At 33.7% G+C, this 16,021-nt stretch overlaps 3 protein-coding genes across 8 annotated transcripts; 2 read left to right on the plus strand and 1 right to left on the minus strand.

Annotated features, from left to right (window-relative positions):
• LOC100802579 (phosphatidylinositol/phosphatidylcholine transfer protein SFH3) lies at positions 1 to 4,506 on the minus strand. Of its 3 annotated transcripts, XM_026128148.2 has the most exons (13): positions 3,862 to 4,504; positions 3,013 to 3,265; positions 2,778 to 2,877; positions 2,412 to 2,678; positions 2,102 to 2,179; positions 1,916 to 2,017; positions 1,776 to 1,825; positions 1,466 to 1,565; positions 1,290 to 1,385; positions 1,006 to 1,174; positions 539 to 891; positions 369 to 446; positions 1 to 279 (listed from the first exon to the last, which is right to left on the minus strand). In XM_026128148.2, exons 1-13 carry the CDS (start codon positions 3,905 to 3,907, stop codon positions 253 to 255), a joined length of 1,719 nt encoding a protein of 572 aa, XP_025983933.1. In that variant the 5' UTR covers positions 3,908 to 4,504; the 3' UTR covers positions 1 to 252. The 3 variants fall into 3 exon arrangements, with proteins under 3 accessions (XP_025983933.1, XP_040870668.1, XP_040870669.1); XM_041014734.1 differs by lacking the exon at positions 1 to 279 and having other exon boundaries at positions 308 to 446; positions 3,862 to 4,506; XM_041014735.1 differs by lacking the exons at positions 1 to 279; positions 3,862 to 4,504 and adding an exon at positions 3,370 to 3,787 and having other exon boundaries at positions 308 to 446.
• Positions 4,507 to 6,540: 2,034 nt separating this feature from the next.
• On the plus strand, positions 6,541 to 12,188 carry LOC100786329 (bifunctional dihydrofolate reductase-thymidylate synthase-like protein). Of its 4 annotated transcripts, none has more exons than XR_001387753.2 (13): positions 6,541 to 6,815; positions 7,369 to 7,892; positions 7,987 to 8,386; positions 8,464 to 8,508; positions 8,706 to 8,771; positions 9,494 to 9,555; positions 9,650 to 9,724; positions 9,829 to 9,994; positions 10,085 to 10,208; positions 10,865 to 10,971; positions 11,051 to 11,214; positions 11,329 to 11,421; positions 11,997 to 12,188. XR_001387753.2 is itself a non-coding variant. In XM_003522854.5 (12 exons), the coding sequence occupies exons 2-11, from the start codon at positions 7,456 to 7,458 to the stop codon at positions 11,159 to 11,161; spliced, it is 1,593 nt and encodes a 530-aa protein (XP_003522902.1). In that variant the 5' UTR covers positions 6,541 to 6,815; positions 7,369 to 7,455; the 3' UTR covers positions 11,162 to 11,210; positions 11,997 to 12,188. The 4 variants fall into 4 exon arrangements, 1 of the variants encoding a protein (XP_003522902.1); XR_001387752.3 differs by having other exon boundaries at positions 11,051 to 11,210; XR_001387751.2 differs by having other exon boundaries at positions 11,051 to 11,421.
• Positions 12,189 to 13,626: 1,438 nt separating this feature from the next.
• LOC100803105 (probable caffeine synthase MTL2) lies at positions 13,627 to 16,021 on the plus strand. Its single transcript, XM_026128149.2, has 4 exons — positions 13,627 to 14,297; positions 14,446 to 14,850; positions 14,933 to 15,190; positions 15,368 to 16,021. The coding sequence occupies exons 1-4, from the start codon at positions 14,223 to 14,225 to the stop codon at positions 15,731 to 15,733; spliced, it is 1,104 nt and encodes a 367-aa protein (XP_025983934.2). The 5' UTR covers positions 13,627 to 14,222; the 3' UTR covers positions 15,734 to 16,021.

The following is a 16,021-nucleotide window of genomic DNA, read 5'->3' on the forward strand; positions in this document are numbered from 1 at the left end:
TTATGTGAATGCACACGATACTTCCAGAAAAATTGTTTACACAAAACATCTTCAAAAACCAGTAATTCTCATGTTAAAATGATTTTTTTTAAAACAAAACCATGCCTTAATTTTATCCAGCATATGCACGATATTTTCAAGGGATGGCAAACTTTATATTGGACAGAAGTTTTTAATCAAACACTGAATAGGCAGTCGAAGTAGAAAACCTCCAGTTTTACAACTCTTCCTGATGCAGTAAAACATTTGAAATCACGTAGCGAAACAGCGGAAGCGGAACTGTAATCACAAACCAAAAAAGTGAGTAGAAGAAGTCTATAGATAGAAGAAATTTATAGAAATGTATGGCTGGTAATGGTATGACATACCAACTTCTTGTTGCTGTTCTTCTTCTTGTCAATTTGAGCTTGGAGTTCTACTTGTCGAGCAAGTGCATCATCAAGTGCCTAAAGTCGAAATAGAAAGCCAAATTAAAATACAAAAACGGAAGAGGCTCTATTATGTTATGGCATTGAAGTATGAAGGAAAAGCGGTAAACCTTTTTGGTTGCAACCAAGTCTTGTTCGAGAGTGGTGACTCTGCACAGAGCATTATTCAGCACTTCCTCTTTTTCGTGTGGAATGACAGGTCTCATGCTGAGGACAGTGACTTTCTCTTCAAGTTCAGCCATGCGCTTCATCACTGCCATGTAATCATTGCATGAAATGGTGGGTGCTTTCATCATAGTGCCATCATAATACCCTGAGCTGCTGCCATACACTATTGCTTCAGTGATTTTCCTTGGCATGTTCCTTGTCAAGCGGATCACTGTTACAATTCCCATAACAATGGCCATGATTCCTCCAACAAAGTGATTGCTATACCCATCACAAGTCTTGCTAGGAAAACAATCTGCACATTTTGGAAAATAAATTTACAATTTTAACAAAAGCATCCAGAAATATCTGTTATATTAGAAAGCAAAGGAAAATTCATTTTATATAGCAGTATAGTATGTAATAATACCTTTAGAAAGAGCATCTTTATCTTTCTGTGTTAATTTATTCCAAGATGAATCGACTGGCTTGCCCAGCACAGGGACAAATGCGTCATATTTATACACAGCACATTGCTTTTTTGGAGATAAACATTGTTCATCAACATCGTATGTCTCTGGAAATGATTCTTTGTTTCCCTTAATAATATTATAGGCAAGAAAAAAAATGTATATTTAGTTATAAAATATTCTGGCAAAGAAGTTTCAGGACAGATCTTTGCACTCTAAAATTGCCAAAAATTAGGAAACTTACTACATTTTGATGTGCTGTACCATCTTCTATGATTGTTTTCTCCTCAATCCCAGATAAGGTTTTTCTCTTGCATTTGCCCTCGCCATTGTGAACCATCTAATTCATTCAGAAGAAATGCTTCATTGTTTTTCTTTGCTATTATAACTAGAGAAACTTATCTTTCTGCAGTAAACTACCTTCAAGATATCTGGGTCATTCCATGGACCCTTGTCAGAAAGCATACAACCACCTTTATCTGCACAAGTACAAGTACCACCCAAGAACTCTGGAAGTTCACTGGTAAATACAATAGAGAACTGAGGTGTTACTTATGGTCTTAAGGAACATAGTTAATTTTTTGTTTATAAATCAATGAATATTTATGGTCATGAAGAGTTAACACTACTCAATTCCAAATTATGTCACAGGGTGACCTTGGATAGCCTACATCTCTATGATGAGTATGAAATAAAATAGTACTTCAATGAGAAAGGAGATAAATTTAACCTGGCATCAATGATTTCAAGCAACTTCCTCTGGTATTTATTACCTAGGACCTGGTCAATAAATCATTAACATGTTCAGTGTCCATGCTTAAATGAAAATCAACCTTGGTTCAAATTGATCAGCACACTAAAAAGGTTTACATGGATTTTTGAGGTGGTCTTGGGATCTAGGAATGACTTAATGGAGTTCCACAAGAGCCTAAATCCAGAACCAGCATTGATGATGAACATACGGTTCAGTGACTGTAGAAAGAAAAGTTCAATTAGGGTAAATTTAGGAGGCCATTCAAACTGTTTCCATGCCTAGTAGATAAAATAAGGCAGTACCTCAGGGTAGTTGTCACCGTCAATTTTCTGAAGCCTCTGGAGGAGATCCCTTGCAGCTTTGTTCAAACTTTTAAGACCCTGAGAAAGCATTGCTAGTCAGCAATTGTGTGAAACTTCTTTCCATGTGAAATACATAATAGCAATTAATACGATATCCACCACAAATAATTGGAAATGGACATTGCTTTGTTAAATTTATGTCTATGATGATCTATCATTTGAGATGTAACAATAGTCCTTATCTCCTATTGGTTTTTCTATGGCAGAGGGATTGGAGAACTGAAATGTAGCTGTAGAATTTTGTACATACCACTCCTTGCACATCCAAAAGAGTTGTACTTTGGTCAATGTGCTTCTTTGCTGAGATGGAACACGCAGGCAACTTAACAGCGAAGGTCCTCTCAAACTCTCTTACATGGTACTTGAGATAGCGTTCCATTGTTGTTACTTGCATCAGCTTAATAGAGTCCACCTGACCCAACTTTTCAATGTAAACAGGCCGGCCATCCTTGTCAATCCCATGATGCCCTTGTGGGTAGTATTTTAGAACTTCCTCTAGTTCATTGAATTCAAAATCCTTGAGGACAAAAAATTTATAATTAGATACATAAATAAAAAATTATACACAAAAGATCACAACATGAAGAGTGATTTTCCTATTTTTGCACGGAAATACCTCCATGATAGTGTCAGCACCAAATTCTTGCCTCCACTTAAGCATATCTGCCCACATTTGTTTTGTTTTCTCAATGTCAAACTTCCTTGCTCTCAAGAATCTGGATCATCAGACAATTAAATTATAGAGAAATTATTAGAACTGTGAAATTAAGGCATTAAGCAAAGTTAAGCTACTCATGCTACAGCTGGTAAATAAATAAATCACTGAAGAAGCAACTATGTCACAAGGCTACCTTAGCATCATATGATGATCATCATGTTTTGCGGGCAATAGCTCTTCCAAGATGAGTGCTTGGCGAAAAGCATCAACTGCTTGCAACTCTTCTGCATCAAGATCATCCTCAATAGAAACAGACATAACCCTGCTGTGCCTCCTCCCCCTTTTGGCAAAGGAATGCTTGAACTTAGATGAGGCGCTGATTGCCACCTTCTTGAACGATCCAAGCTTTTTCTTCCTTTCATCCTCGGAATATTCAATTTCATGACCTGTGCTTGCAAGAAAGTAAAATTTAGCCGCAGAAGTTTGAAAAAGATAATCGAAAGAAAGAAATTCTGACGCTAAACATCTTCATCCACTGCTGTTGTTGTACCTGTTTCCATTGACAACCTAGGCAAAAATAAATTACATGCTTTTCCTGGAGCATAACATCTGGATTTATAAATGCTTTACGTTTGTTATCTAACCAACAATTAATGAATAGCAGCATAGCATTGAATGCATTAATAGTTGTAAAGTTTATATCCTCTCAATTTTATAGGTACATTAATTATGTAAACCAATAACATTAATCCGTTGTCTTTGTTTGGAACTCAACATTAAAGATGTTGCAATGGAAACCAAACCATTCAAGAAGTCAGTCATGTGCATCTCAATCATTGACCCCCATTTCTGTAAACGGCACATCTAAATATAAAATGTTTGTCTATGAACTATGATGGCCTGCAAAATTGTTGTGGTGAACCACTCGACATTCTAGCTAGTGTAATAATTTAGATAAAGATTTCATTGCGCATGCATAAAATATAAGTGAAACTGCAGAGGATGTTGTGAAATACTATGAAATTCAAGGAATTAGACTTACCAAGTTTCATGGGTAGGTCAACAGGTGCGGACATGATGTCAGTCATGATTAATAAACTTACTTAAAAGAGCAAAAGCAGCCCTAAGGCAGAAGAAAATCAAGTACTAGAATACATCAATTGCCCACAATGGAGCCTTCACGTACACCTGCACCTTAACCCTGAAAAACGTCTCAAGAAGCTCCAAAAATAATCAACCATTAGCATGCATGGCCAAAAAGAAAACTAGCAAAAGAAAGAAATCTTAAATCTAAATGATCAAATGCTGCTCATGCATGCAACTAGAAATGCCAATAAAAGTGAGAACGGGCTAAAACAAACAAACACGCTATAAGATGGTACGCTGAGTTTATGCATGAATGAACATCATCATATATTCATAGTTAATGAAGGAGGAGAAGATGAAAGAACTATCTTAGATGATACCTTGACTTACACAAGAATGCAGGGGTTGCAAAAAACAAGAGAAAAGTGCAAATATATTATCCAAATAAATCGCTCAAAGTGGGGGCGCGTAATGGGATATACAAAGGCTAAAACGGTAAGCCAGGTTGGTAGAACTAGTAGACAATTTTAGAGTTTGATATTTTTTCTTTGTTTTATGTTTATTTATCGTCATTTTCCGTCGAAGAGGTCTTCGATTAGGTGATTCTTTGTAAGCTTCAGATGCTATGAGAGTTGGATTTGCCGAAATGCAAGCCACTCCGTTGCTTCACAATCACATATGACATATTATTCTTTTCCACGCAACACTTATATAGTTATACCAGCTCATCCATTCTTCCACATATTAATGTATATCATGCCTCCTACTACTCCTAAGTCCTACCACTCACTAAAAATTAAATGAAAGCCTACGTCATCCCCCACGCAGCTCAGAACGTCTTGCTTCCTTGGTATATACATTATGCCATCATCTCCATCTCCCTTGCACATTTCAGGAGCTACCTTTTTTTTGTGTTCAAATTTTTATTTTTGATATCTATTTACTTTAAGTTCGTTACCGTTAACATGTCACATGATCACTTAATCAAATCAAAGATGTGACACTCTATTAACTTGAAATATTAAGACTAACAAAAACAATCTATTTTAAAATATTAAGTAGTAAGATAAAAAATATATTTTATATAATAAATTAAGTAGTTTCACGATTCGTATCTTTTTAATTCCTATAGTTTGAAAGTGATTTTTTTAATCCTCTAACTTATATTTGTAGTTTGAAAGTGATTTTTTTAGTCTTGTTATTTGTATTTTAATTTTCTTTTAGTCCTTATAATTTGAAAGTTGTATTTTTAGTCTCTATACTTTATATTTTAATTCCCTTTTAGTCCTTACCACCAAAATATGAGTAATATTATCAATTACAATTAACTAAAAAAATATTAGCAACTAATTCGTAACTAATCTATCACAAGATAATTTGTAATAAAAAAATAGTCGATAATTTATAATTAATTATTTATATATATTTAAGGTAATTAAAATACATATTATTGGGAACTAAAAAATCACTTTTAAAATGATAGAGATTAAAAGATAATTAAAATACAAATTATAAGGACTAAAAATAACACTTTTAAATTATAAAGACTAAAAAATAATTAAAATATAAATTATAAAGATTAAAAAAATTACTTTCAAACTGTAAGAAGTAAAAATAATGAATAGTAAAACTTGGAATCAAATCATTAATTTAACCTAAATTAAAAAAGAGATGTGTCATGTATGAAAAATATAATATTTAAGCCAATAGTTGAAGGGTATAAATAATTGTCATGACTGAGAAGATAATATCAATTGTCAAATGAATGCTAATTTATAATTAAAAGATAAAATAATATAAAAAATGTGTGTAACCTCAAGAGGAATATTGTAGATTCTAATAATTTTATATTATTTTATAATTTGATTATAACTTTAACTCTCAAATTTCAGGCTTAATTTCATATACTAAATAGACGCTAATTATAATTAGAAGATAAAAATATTGGGATTACATGTATGCAGGGCTTTTGCTGGGAGAAAATTATTTTATTTCTCGAAAATTATAGGTAGAAAAATTTAGTTTTTTATATTTGGTATGTATTTTAAAAAATTAACATGTATGAAAAAGATATTTTTTAGAAATATTTTTTAAATCAACTTCAAATAAAAACTTTTTCATGAAAGGAGGTGAGATCGTGAGATTTTTACTTTTTGGATTTCTTTTATTATAGTGAAAACATCATCTATTTTTTTAATTAAATTATATAATATGATAAATAATTAAAATAATCAGTAAAATTATATGTAATTCTTCCATTCATAAAAAAATTATTTAAAAATTCTCATTAGCTAACTAAACACATTTTATTTATTACCAGAAAATATGATTTCCAGCATTCATATATTTTCAAGAATAATTCCTAAACATAAAAAACTTCTCTCCCCACAAATGTCTTCTTCATGTAGATTGATTGAAGTTGTTCCAATCCAATTAATTAGGGTCGGATCCACCCTTTTTAAACAATTTGATTCGCTCCATAAACTACTAAACCCTAAAGAACCCTTGCTTCCCTGGCCTTCAATTTCGCGTTCATGCTGATTCATGACCCGACTCTAGACCCGATATAACCCAATCGGATCGGACACTCACCCGACCCGTTTTCTTCCCGTCTCTTTATAACAACAACAACGCCTTATCCCACTAGGTGGGGTCGGCTTTTTTTTTTCCCGTTTCTCTGCGAAAAAAAAATCCATAGCGGTTTTTCTCACTCTCAGCAGCTACTTTATTCCTCACTTTTTTCTTTCATTTTCTTATGACCTCTTCTCCTTCTTATTATAATTATAATATAAATATAAACATTCTTTCTGTTTGTACTTTGATAATGATCCTGAGTTGAAAAAGTTCGTGGAACTTTGCACCTTGTTAGGTCATATTCCTTTCAAAATTACGCGCTTCGGCTTGACATCGGTCAGTTCCTTCTTCACATTTTCTATTTTATGCTTTCTTTTGTGTCAATATTATGTTGCATGTGTTTTTACTTTAGATGGTTACTTTGTTTTTGTTTTGTAATCTCTCTATTTTCCTCAGCGGTTTTGCTAGTGTAGAAAACGGTTCAACTTCTTATGTGTCTCTTGTGCAGTTATATTGTCACATGTGTGTGTTTTGATTTGGGAAATTTTGTTATTACTGGTTTGGTGGTTCCAAATTTTATTGCTGAATCTTTGTGAACATTCTCATTTTTTTGTGAAGCCAAAACATAGGGTCTTAGGGTCACTGTTTTGCCCCATTGTGTGACACGCATTAGCTGCACCAGTTCTTGCTGAAATATGGGGTTATGCCCCCTCTCTCTATTAATCAGCTTTAAAGCAACTTAGGTCTTAGTTGTATAACTTTTTTGTTCAGTTTCTGTTTTTTTCTAACAGTATGTTGTATTCCCTTCATCAGTGTTTTTTTTTGTGCATGACTGGTGTCATTTATTATTACCTTTTTAAATTTTAATTATTACCCTTTTGGGTTTCAGATTCCTTTGCACTTCCAAAAGAATTGGTTGTGCAGTCCTTGTTTTCAGACACCATCTTTAAGTTTCTGTCGACGTTTGAGTTCTATAATGGCTGGTGATTCTTCTGTAATGTCCAATGGATACAGCAAGGGCAGTGTCAATCCACTAACTAACCTGCGAAGGACTTACCAAGTGTTAGTGGCTGCCACTCAAGATTGGGGCATCGGTAAGGATGGGAAATTACCCTGGAGATTGCCCACTGATCTCAAGTTTTTTAAGGACATTACTGTGAAAACATCCGATCCTGGGAAGAAGAATGCCATTGTAATGGGAAGGAAAACATGGGAGAGTATCCCTCTTGAGTACAGGCCTCTTTCTGGTCGCCTTAATGTTGTTCTTACTCGCTCAGGCAGCTTTGATATTGCAACAGCAGAGAATGTTGTTATATGTGGAAGCATGTCGTCTGCATTGGAACTGTTAGCTGCTTCTCCTTACTCTCTGTCAATTGAGAAAGTATTTGTTATAGGAGGTGGTCAGATATTTAGGTACATCTTTCTTTAAAATATTTTGTTCTTCATCCGCTCCTTCCTTTTCATGTTAAGCTCTTTCTTTGTTATAGCTGATAATTTTCATGTACAGAGAGGCTCTCAATGCGCCTGGATGTGAAGCTATCCACTTAACAGAAATTCAGTCAAGTATTGAGTGTGACACTTTTATGCCTCCAGTTGATTTCACTATGTTTCGGCCATGGTACTCATCCTTTCCTAAAGTGGAAAACAACATCCGCTATTGTTTCACCACTTATGTGCGTGTGCGGAGTTCTGCTCCAGAGTCCCCGGGTCAGAACATTGATCAACTTCTTGATAATAATTCTGAGTCCATGAAATTTGAGGTCAAGGAATTTTCTTTTCTTCCTAAAATGATTTCTGAGAGACATGAGGAGTATCTATATCTTAAGCTGGTTCAAGACATCATTGCTGAAGGTACAACTAAGGATGATAGGACAGGGACTGGTACCTTGTCAAAATTTGGTTGCCAGGTAACGTTTTGACTTTCAATTGGGATATTAAGGGTTGCTATAGTTTATATGCTGACTTTGTCTCTATATTTCCACAGATGAGGTTCAATCTGCACGGAAGCTTTCCTCTTCTAACAACTAAGGCATGTAGTAGAGATTATGGTTTAAGATGTGTTTGATCTGAGGTGTAAAACAACTTGTCTTTTGTGTGAAGTCTTTTCTTTTTCCTTTGGTTTTGATAATTATTGTGTTTACTACTTTGGATGTTTGCTATGGAAGGGGAATATCTATTTGTAAATTTTGGTAGAGAATTTCACTTGATTTCTTCAATTGATTGTAGAGAGTATTTTGGCGAGGGGTTGTTGAAGAGCTTCTTTGGTTTATCAGTGGGTCAACGAATGCCAAGGTAATGATATCTTCTGCCTATCTTTTTTCATACACAAATCCTCACCTATCCTTAGTTTGGTCACAAACAAGCTGACATGAGCCAAATATTGGGGAACATGAGGTTGGTGTATTTTATATATCGTTTGAGCTTGGATTTGAATAGATGTAAACATGTAGAAGGCTCAGGTGCTTCCAAACTAACTCATATTCATAGTATTGCTTGTTTTACAATTTATTGAATTTATTATAAATATAATTGCATTCTTTTATCAGCATTACCTTCATAGTACAAAATGTCAAGATACATAAAAATAAAGTAGTAAATGTTTCCCATGCTCAAGGAGAACTCATTTCTGCCGTCTTGAACCTGTCTCTGTTTTGAAGAGTTTCTAGGCTTGCTCTCTGCCTATCTAGTATCTACATAAGTTGGGTTGCAATCCTGCTGGTCATTAAGGACATTCATGGAGTTGACTTTATATTGTATAGTGAAACAAATAATGTATTATGTATCTGAGATGCTGTGGATTTAGAATATAAGATGGCTTGATGATAGCACAGTTTTCACTTGCTTATCTTCTGATTCTTTATCAGTGTCTTAGAAATAAAGGGTATGGACTAAACTTTCAATCGCAGTATTTCACTTGCATGAGGTGTTTTATTTTTCAGTTATCAAGGAATCTTTTACTGTTATGGTAGATTTTATTATATGAACTTCATTCTGAAAACAAGGTATATTGACAGGTGCTACAGGAAAAAGGCATTCATATTTGGGATGGCAATGCATCCAGAGAATACCTTGATGGGCAAGCATGACTATATATTTTAACTTTTAAGTACAAATTGTACATTTTTCTTTATGTTGCAGTTTGTAATTGGCTTTACATTTTTTTATTGCAGTGTTGGTTTGACAGAGAGGGAGGAGGGCGACTTGGGACCTGTTTATGGGTTTCAATGGAGGCACTTTGGTGCCAGGTAGGGAAACTATACCTTTTTGTTTTTTTTTTCCTGTTGGTATTACAATAGATTGTTTTGTGTGGAATTGCTCAACTCTTTATTCGATGCCTTACATTTTATAGATATACTGACATGCATCATGACTACTCCGGTCAAGGGTTTGATCAGCTTTTAGATGTTATTAACAAGATAAAGCATAATCCTGATGATCGGCGAATTATTCTCTCTGCATGGAATCCATCTGATCTTAAATTAATGGCACTTCCACCCTGCCACATGTTTGCACAGGTCTGCAGCTTAATTCAGGTTTTTCTTTGAAAAATTGCCCCTTCCACACTTATTCCACATATTGATATTTTTAATTTTTAACTTTTGCAGTTTTATGTAGCACACGGGGAGTTATCATGTCAAATGTATCAGCGATCTGCTGACATGGGCCTGGGCGTTCCATTTAATATTGCATCTTATGCCCTTTTGACATGCATGATTGCTCATGTTTGTGGTATGCAAATTATTGAAGCATTTGCTTTAGACTTAAATATTTAGTCTATTGATAACATGTTGTGGTTTTGTGGGTGTAATTGGAGATAATGTATCCCATTTATTTGGTTGTTGGCTTTAAGCTAATTAAAAGATGGTGGTTCTCAGATTTAATATTATGCTCTGGCTAGTGGTTACTTCCGTAACCAGGGTCAGGAGATAATAATCAGACTTGTTTGTGCACTAATCTTTGTCCAAGCCTAAAATTATTTTCTTGTTAAAACTGATATTGACCCTAGATAGTTTGGCTCAGGTGGTTTGTTTAGACTTGTTCAGTCTTTTATTTATTGGTTATTTTTTTGGACTTTAGTTACGTGTGGAGGTCGATTCAGTTCTACATATTCCCTTTTTTAGTAACTGAGAAAGTTTTGCATACTAGAGGCCAAAGTTTTTGTTTTTCTTGGTAGTATTCTATCTGCACTTTTCAATTATTTTTATATATTTTTTGGTAGAGTTGTTTTCAGTAGTTTATCAGTAAGTTTTTAATTGAAGTTCCAGTCTAGGTAGATTCAGGGTTCAGAAGCTTATTGATTTTGATAATATCACTAGAGAAAATACAGCATTAAAAGTAATTTAAACACAAAATAATCAATCTTTATACTGTGTTTTTCTTGTCAGATCTCATTCCAGGTGATTTTATCCATGTTATTGGGGATGCACATGTTTACTGCAATCATGTGAGGCCTTTGCAGGAGCAGCTCCATAACCAGCCAAAACCTTTTCCAGTATGTGTAATGTTTAACACTTCTTTTACTTTATCTTTTGGCTCTTTTACTTGTTGACCCCCTAATCTACTTCTTGCAGACTTTGGAGATAAATCCAAAAAAGAAAGATATAGATTCTTTTGTGGCTGCTGATTTCAAGCTCATAGGCTATGATCCTCACCAGAAGATTGATATGAAGCTGGCTGTCTAAAATCTGGGGATTCTCACTCCTTCGGGCTGTTTCTGCTTTTTGAAATGAGGCAAGTATGTGGTTCTGTTTTTTATTTAGAACTCCGCTGGATACCATTACCATTATTATTTATAAAAGGAGATTAATAGAATGTGGTTTGGTGCTTTCTTGTGGTCTATGAGCTGTAGAACCATGGTGAGCATGGATGCTGATGTGCTGTGCAAGATAGCTCATAATTTATTATCAACACCTTAGGGGCTGTATGGCAAGCTAAATGACAGGTTCAGAACTGTTTAGGTTTTATAACCAGTAGTTTCATAAATCTATGAGTTTGAATTGATTTAAAATCATAATGTTATTTTGCACCTCCCTTGTACACTCTTCTGGAATTAAATTTCTAGAAGTGATGCGACTAACATAAAGGTTAGTTTAAGAAGTAATTCCCATCCATGATTTATATCAGAGTCCAATGCCATTAGTCTAGTACTATCCGAGTCTCTAATTGAAAGGAAGTAGGAAAAGAAAATGGAAACTTTTGATTTAAATAATTATGTAGTAGTTTCAAATTTTGTTTTTGGGATTTTTTGAACAAGTTTTAACTTAAAACTGATTCATAATTTGAATAGCTACCAAACATAAAAGGATTAATTTCAACATACAGATATTTTGTTGAGTTTTATAGACAAAATAAATTATTAATGTTTCTGCTTTTCAGAGAATTTGATGACAATGCTTAGAGATATATATGCACTGCATTTCTTTAATGGATACCTAGTCACTTGATTTTCGCATTTTTTGTCTGGTGTTTTATTTGCTGGTCTTCGATGTTGAAGCCTTCTGTTCTCCTTTGTTTCAGGCACAACCTTAGGAAGATTATGTTAAATCTGTGTACAATTAAAAGAACATATCGTAGGACTTAATTCATCGCATTCATACTGTTAGTGGGAATTCTTTGGCTCCACCTGATATGCCTCTAAGGTGATTTAGATTGACTTTTGAGGGTTCTGAAACTCGATGTTCAAGATAAGCGGTCTTTTTAAGTGGGCCATTTCTATTTTGTTTATTTGATATTTTGGACATGCAGCTTAAGTTCCTATTAATAAGTTTTTATAATACTAGTTTATGTCGTAAATTTAACTAAAAAAATTATTGAAATATTTAAAATAAAACATTTTGATAAGGTGTAATAAAACTTATTGACATCTTAAAAAGAATTTACAAGTTATAAATTATATTTATATTCATAAGTTTAAACAAGTTTAGTATGACTAAGTTCTGAATATTGGATTAGTTCATAGTTGGTCCAAGGTCCAAAAACTGAAATTTATGGAGATATTTTGGAGTTTCACCCGGAAGTTAAAGATGTTAATTACGGTGTTAATGAAAAGAAAATCTAAGCATATTATGAGTTTTTTCAATTACGTCTTAAATGTACTTCTGGTGCGTGTGTACATACTTGAATGCGCTTGTCAATATTTAGTTCAAATTTGGGGGATTTCTGAGTGAAACTTAACATGATTGAGTGCAATGCCCTTGATTTAAATAGGTATAAAAGTATTTTTATGGATTCACCACAAAAAAAATTGTATACTTGAAAAAAAAAAAAGGGGATTTTGTTGGGTTTTATTATTAATAAAACCTTTTCTTTATAAAGTGATTTTTTTTTCTTTCCAGATTTTGGGTCACCAAACTGACTGCTCTGTTTGCCGGGGTTCTTTTTTACCCTTCCCTCACACGCCTTCCTAACTATAGGAATAGAATCTCATTTGGTTCAATTCATGAATCCATATCTCTTAAATGATTACGTTGCCTGCCTATTCTTCTAATTGTTTTCTCCAATGTTAGTACAAGACACCGCCTAATTAACGCCTATTTCACTGTTTTAAAAGGTCAACTTTCTAGAGTAATGGTACATGTTATCTCCATTCAGGAAATTATTAACGAGTCTCTTATTATCACCATGTATTCAAGATCTTGACAAATTTTACGTAACACTTGTATAAATTTAAATTGAGAGAAAAATTTGTAATACTTAATACATTATATATTGAGATTAGCTGAGGCTATAACAATAACAGACCACTTAGAATGTGTTTGTATTAGTGTAACTGATGTTCACTCCAATGGGACAAAAATATTACCTCTCCGTTTCCTGCATTAGAATGTGTAAATGTCCATTCAACAACTTTTACACAGTAAACCAAAACACATCATTAATAATTTCACCATTCCAAGAAATTATTACGGTTTTTATGATATCTCATGAAAAATGTTAACCAGTAGTCTCTTAAGGTAATAGATTAAAGAATTGAAAGGAGAATTTTTTTTATTAAGATGTACAAAATGTGTTATTTTTTTACATTCTTCTACGATTTTTACAATAATTTTTTTATTGAGAAATTATATTTGTGCAACAAAATATACAACTAAGAGAGAAAAAGATAATAAAGAAAAATTTTAAATTTAAATGGTAATAAATGATAGGATTGAGGAGAGAGATATGCACATAAACTATGATGTATAGATTGTTATATAAATTTAGTGTACGTGTATCATATTTTTTTTTTTTAAGTTTCATAAGTAGTATTTTAAGAGCATCATTAGTGATAGAACAAATTTTGAATTTTGGATATTTTTTGTGGGTCTCACAGTGTCACGTAGAATACAAATTTTTTTTCCTTTTTTTTTCTCTAATGATAGATCTCACTTTAGGTTTTTGAATCATTTTTGTGAATCCTATAATGAATCTCACTTAAATATATTTTATTAATAAATTAGGAAATGAAACATTAAAAAATATTTTTTTGAAATGAGACAGTCTTTGAAAATTCTTAAAGAGAAATAAGACTCATCTCACACAAGCAAACTACCTATGTGGAATGTAGACATTTTTTCTTGCATGTGTGCTGACGTAAGGATATTTGGACTCTAGTGTTGACGGCCAATTTAAATTGAAATATGTTGGTCTCCGCTTCTTTAAAAGGCGAGGGACGTTCATGACTCTGACACAAAATTAGCAATAGTGACCCATAAAATAACATAGTCATAGGCTTTGTTTGATCATTCATCAGTTTTGTGACCAATGGCAACAGTGCAATTCATTTTCGCTAATGGTGGTTCGGGAGAAGCTAGCTACGCAAACAATTCCTCCTTTCAAGTACTATTTTCTCTTTCTTTCAGATCATATTATATAGTAACTCTTTTCAACATTATCTTCATATGATATCTTGTGGGCCCGTGACATGTTTGATCGTTGCTTCCTTATGCATAAGTATATTCGTTTTAATTTTATTGATTTCATACAGAGTCAGATGATATCAAAAGTGAAGCCCATACTGGAAGAAAGTATGATGACCCTGTATTGCAACTCAGTCCCATGCTGTTTCAAAGTGGCCGATTTAGGTTGCTCTTCAGGACCAAATGCACTTCAGGTGGCATATGATATTATTGATGTTGTTGATAACATAAGTAGCAGCTTTAACCGTGAGCCACCCACATTCCAAATTTACCTCAACGATCAATTTCAAAACGATTTCAACAACATCTTTGAGTCCCTACCTTACTTCTATGAAAGGCTACGACAAGAGAAGGGAGAGAAGTTTAGTCCATTTTTCATTAATGCAACGCCCGGAAGCTTTTATGGGAGACTCTTCCCAAGCAATTCCATGCACTTTTTTCATTCTTCCACCAGCCTTCATTGGCTCTCTCAGGTTAACTTCAATTTATAATAGTAATAAAATGCGACAAAATAATGCACGTATAGCATCATTTCAATGTTTAATTTGGCAACAGGCTCCAAAGGGGTTGGCTAAGGAAACAGGATTGGTTAACAAGGGAAACATTTACTTCACAAACACAAGCCCATCCGAAGTGTACCAAGCATACCTTGACCAGTTTAGTCAAGATTTCAATCTGTTTCTAAAATCACGTGCGGAGGAATTAGTGCGTGGTGGTGGCATGGTTCTAACATTTGTTGGTAGAGATGAAACTTGTGACATAATCACTCCTTGGGGGTTAATTGGTTTGGTTCTCAATGACATGGTTTCAGAGGTACTCGAGTCAAGCTAGAACAAAATTCGTCTTATTGTTTAATTTCTTTATTTCTTATATAGCTTCCAAGGAATCATAATTTTATGGACAGTTAGTGTTACATATATATATATATATATATATATATATATATATATATATATATATATATATATATAATGATATAATGTAATGCAGAGTTTGGTTGAAGAGGCAAAGTTGGAGTATGTTAATATGCCAAGATATGGTCCTACTGCAAAGGAAGTGAAACAATTGATCGATGCAGAAGGGTCTTTCACTCTTGAGAAGTTGGAGACATTCAAGTCGCGTTGGGATGAGGGCTTGAAGGAGAATGGTAATGGTGATTTCGTATTAGACACAAATGTCAGAGCCAATTTCATAGCCAAATATGTGAGAGCTACTACCGAACCTTTCCTGACGGCACGGTTTGGAGAAGGAATAATTGATGAATTATTCATTAGATTTAGAAAGAAGGTTGCGGAACTATTGGAAGAAGTGATATTAGAGCATGCTTACCTGGTCATGTTTATGACAAAAAAATGATACAAATTACTCAAGTTAAAGAACTATTTGTATGGTTTTTTTTCTTCTAAATATGTTAATCTCTGTTAAAATCTCTAATGGAGGTGCTTAACTTGTGTGTGTGCATAATAAGATCTGATGCTTAATGAGAGTAATGCATTGGAGAGAGTTTTTGATAAGTGAGTGAAGCACCAAGTGCTTATATTTGCAACGGTGCTAAAGTTGCTTGTAGGCTCTGCCTCAATGGATGCATTTCAAGTTTTTCCTGTTTTCTTTATGTGATTAATTCTATATACAACTTAATTTTGT

This window comes from Glycine max, chromosome 4, assembly GCF_000004515.6.
Source record: "Glycine max cultivar Williams 82 chromosome 4, Glycine_max_v4.0, whole genome shotgun sequence".
Taxonomy (NCBI): domain Eukaryota; kingdom Viridiplantae; phylum Streptophyta; class Magnoliopsida; order Fabales; family Fabaceae; genus Glycine; species Glycine max.

What these genes read in the sequence shown, in the direction of transcription:
- LOC100802579 (XM_041014734.1), bottom strand. Translation starts at nt 3,907, where the DNA reads ATGACTGACATCATGTCCGCACCTGTTGACCTACCCATGAAACTTG. An exon ending in GATCATCATATGATGCTAAG is followed by an intron (nt 2,878 to 3,012) that starts GTAGCCTTGTGA and finishes CTGATGATCCAG; the next exon opens with ATTCTTGAGAGCAAGGAAGT. An exon ending in AGACCACCTCAAAAATCCAT is followed by an intron (nt 1,826 to 1,915) that starts GTAAACCTTTTT and finishes TTTATTGACCAG; the next exon opens with GTCCTAGGTAATAAATACCA.
- LOC100786329 (XM_003522854.5), top strand. Translation starts at nt 7,456, where the DNA reads ATGGCTGGTGATTCTTCTGTAATGTCCAATGGATACAGCAAGGGCAGT. An exon ending in TGTCAAAATTTGGTTGCCAG is followed by an intron (nt 8,387 to 8,463) that starts GTAACGTTTTGA and finishes ATATTTCCACAG; the next exon opens with ATGAGGTTCAATCTGCACGG. An exon ending in TGGAGGCACTTTGGTGCCAG is followed by an intron (nt 9,725 to 9,828) that starts GTAGGGAAACTA and finishes TACATTTTATAG; the next exon opens with ATATACTGACATGCATCATG.
- LOC100803105 (XM_026128149.2), top strand. Translation starts at nt 14,223, where the DNA reads ATGGCAACAGTGCAATTCATTTTCGCTAATGGTGGTTCGGGAGAAGCT. An exon ending in CAAACAATTCCTCCTTTCAA is followed by an intron (nt 14,298 to 14,445) that starts GTACTATTTTCT and finishes GATTTCATACAG; the next exon opens with AGTCAGATGATATCAAAAGT. An exon ending in GCCTTCATTGGCTCTCTCAG is followed by an intron (nt 14,851 to 14,932) that starts GTTAACTTCAAT and finishes ATTTGGCAACAG; the next exon opens with GCTCCAAAGGGGTTGGCTAA.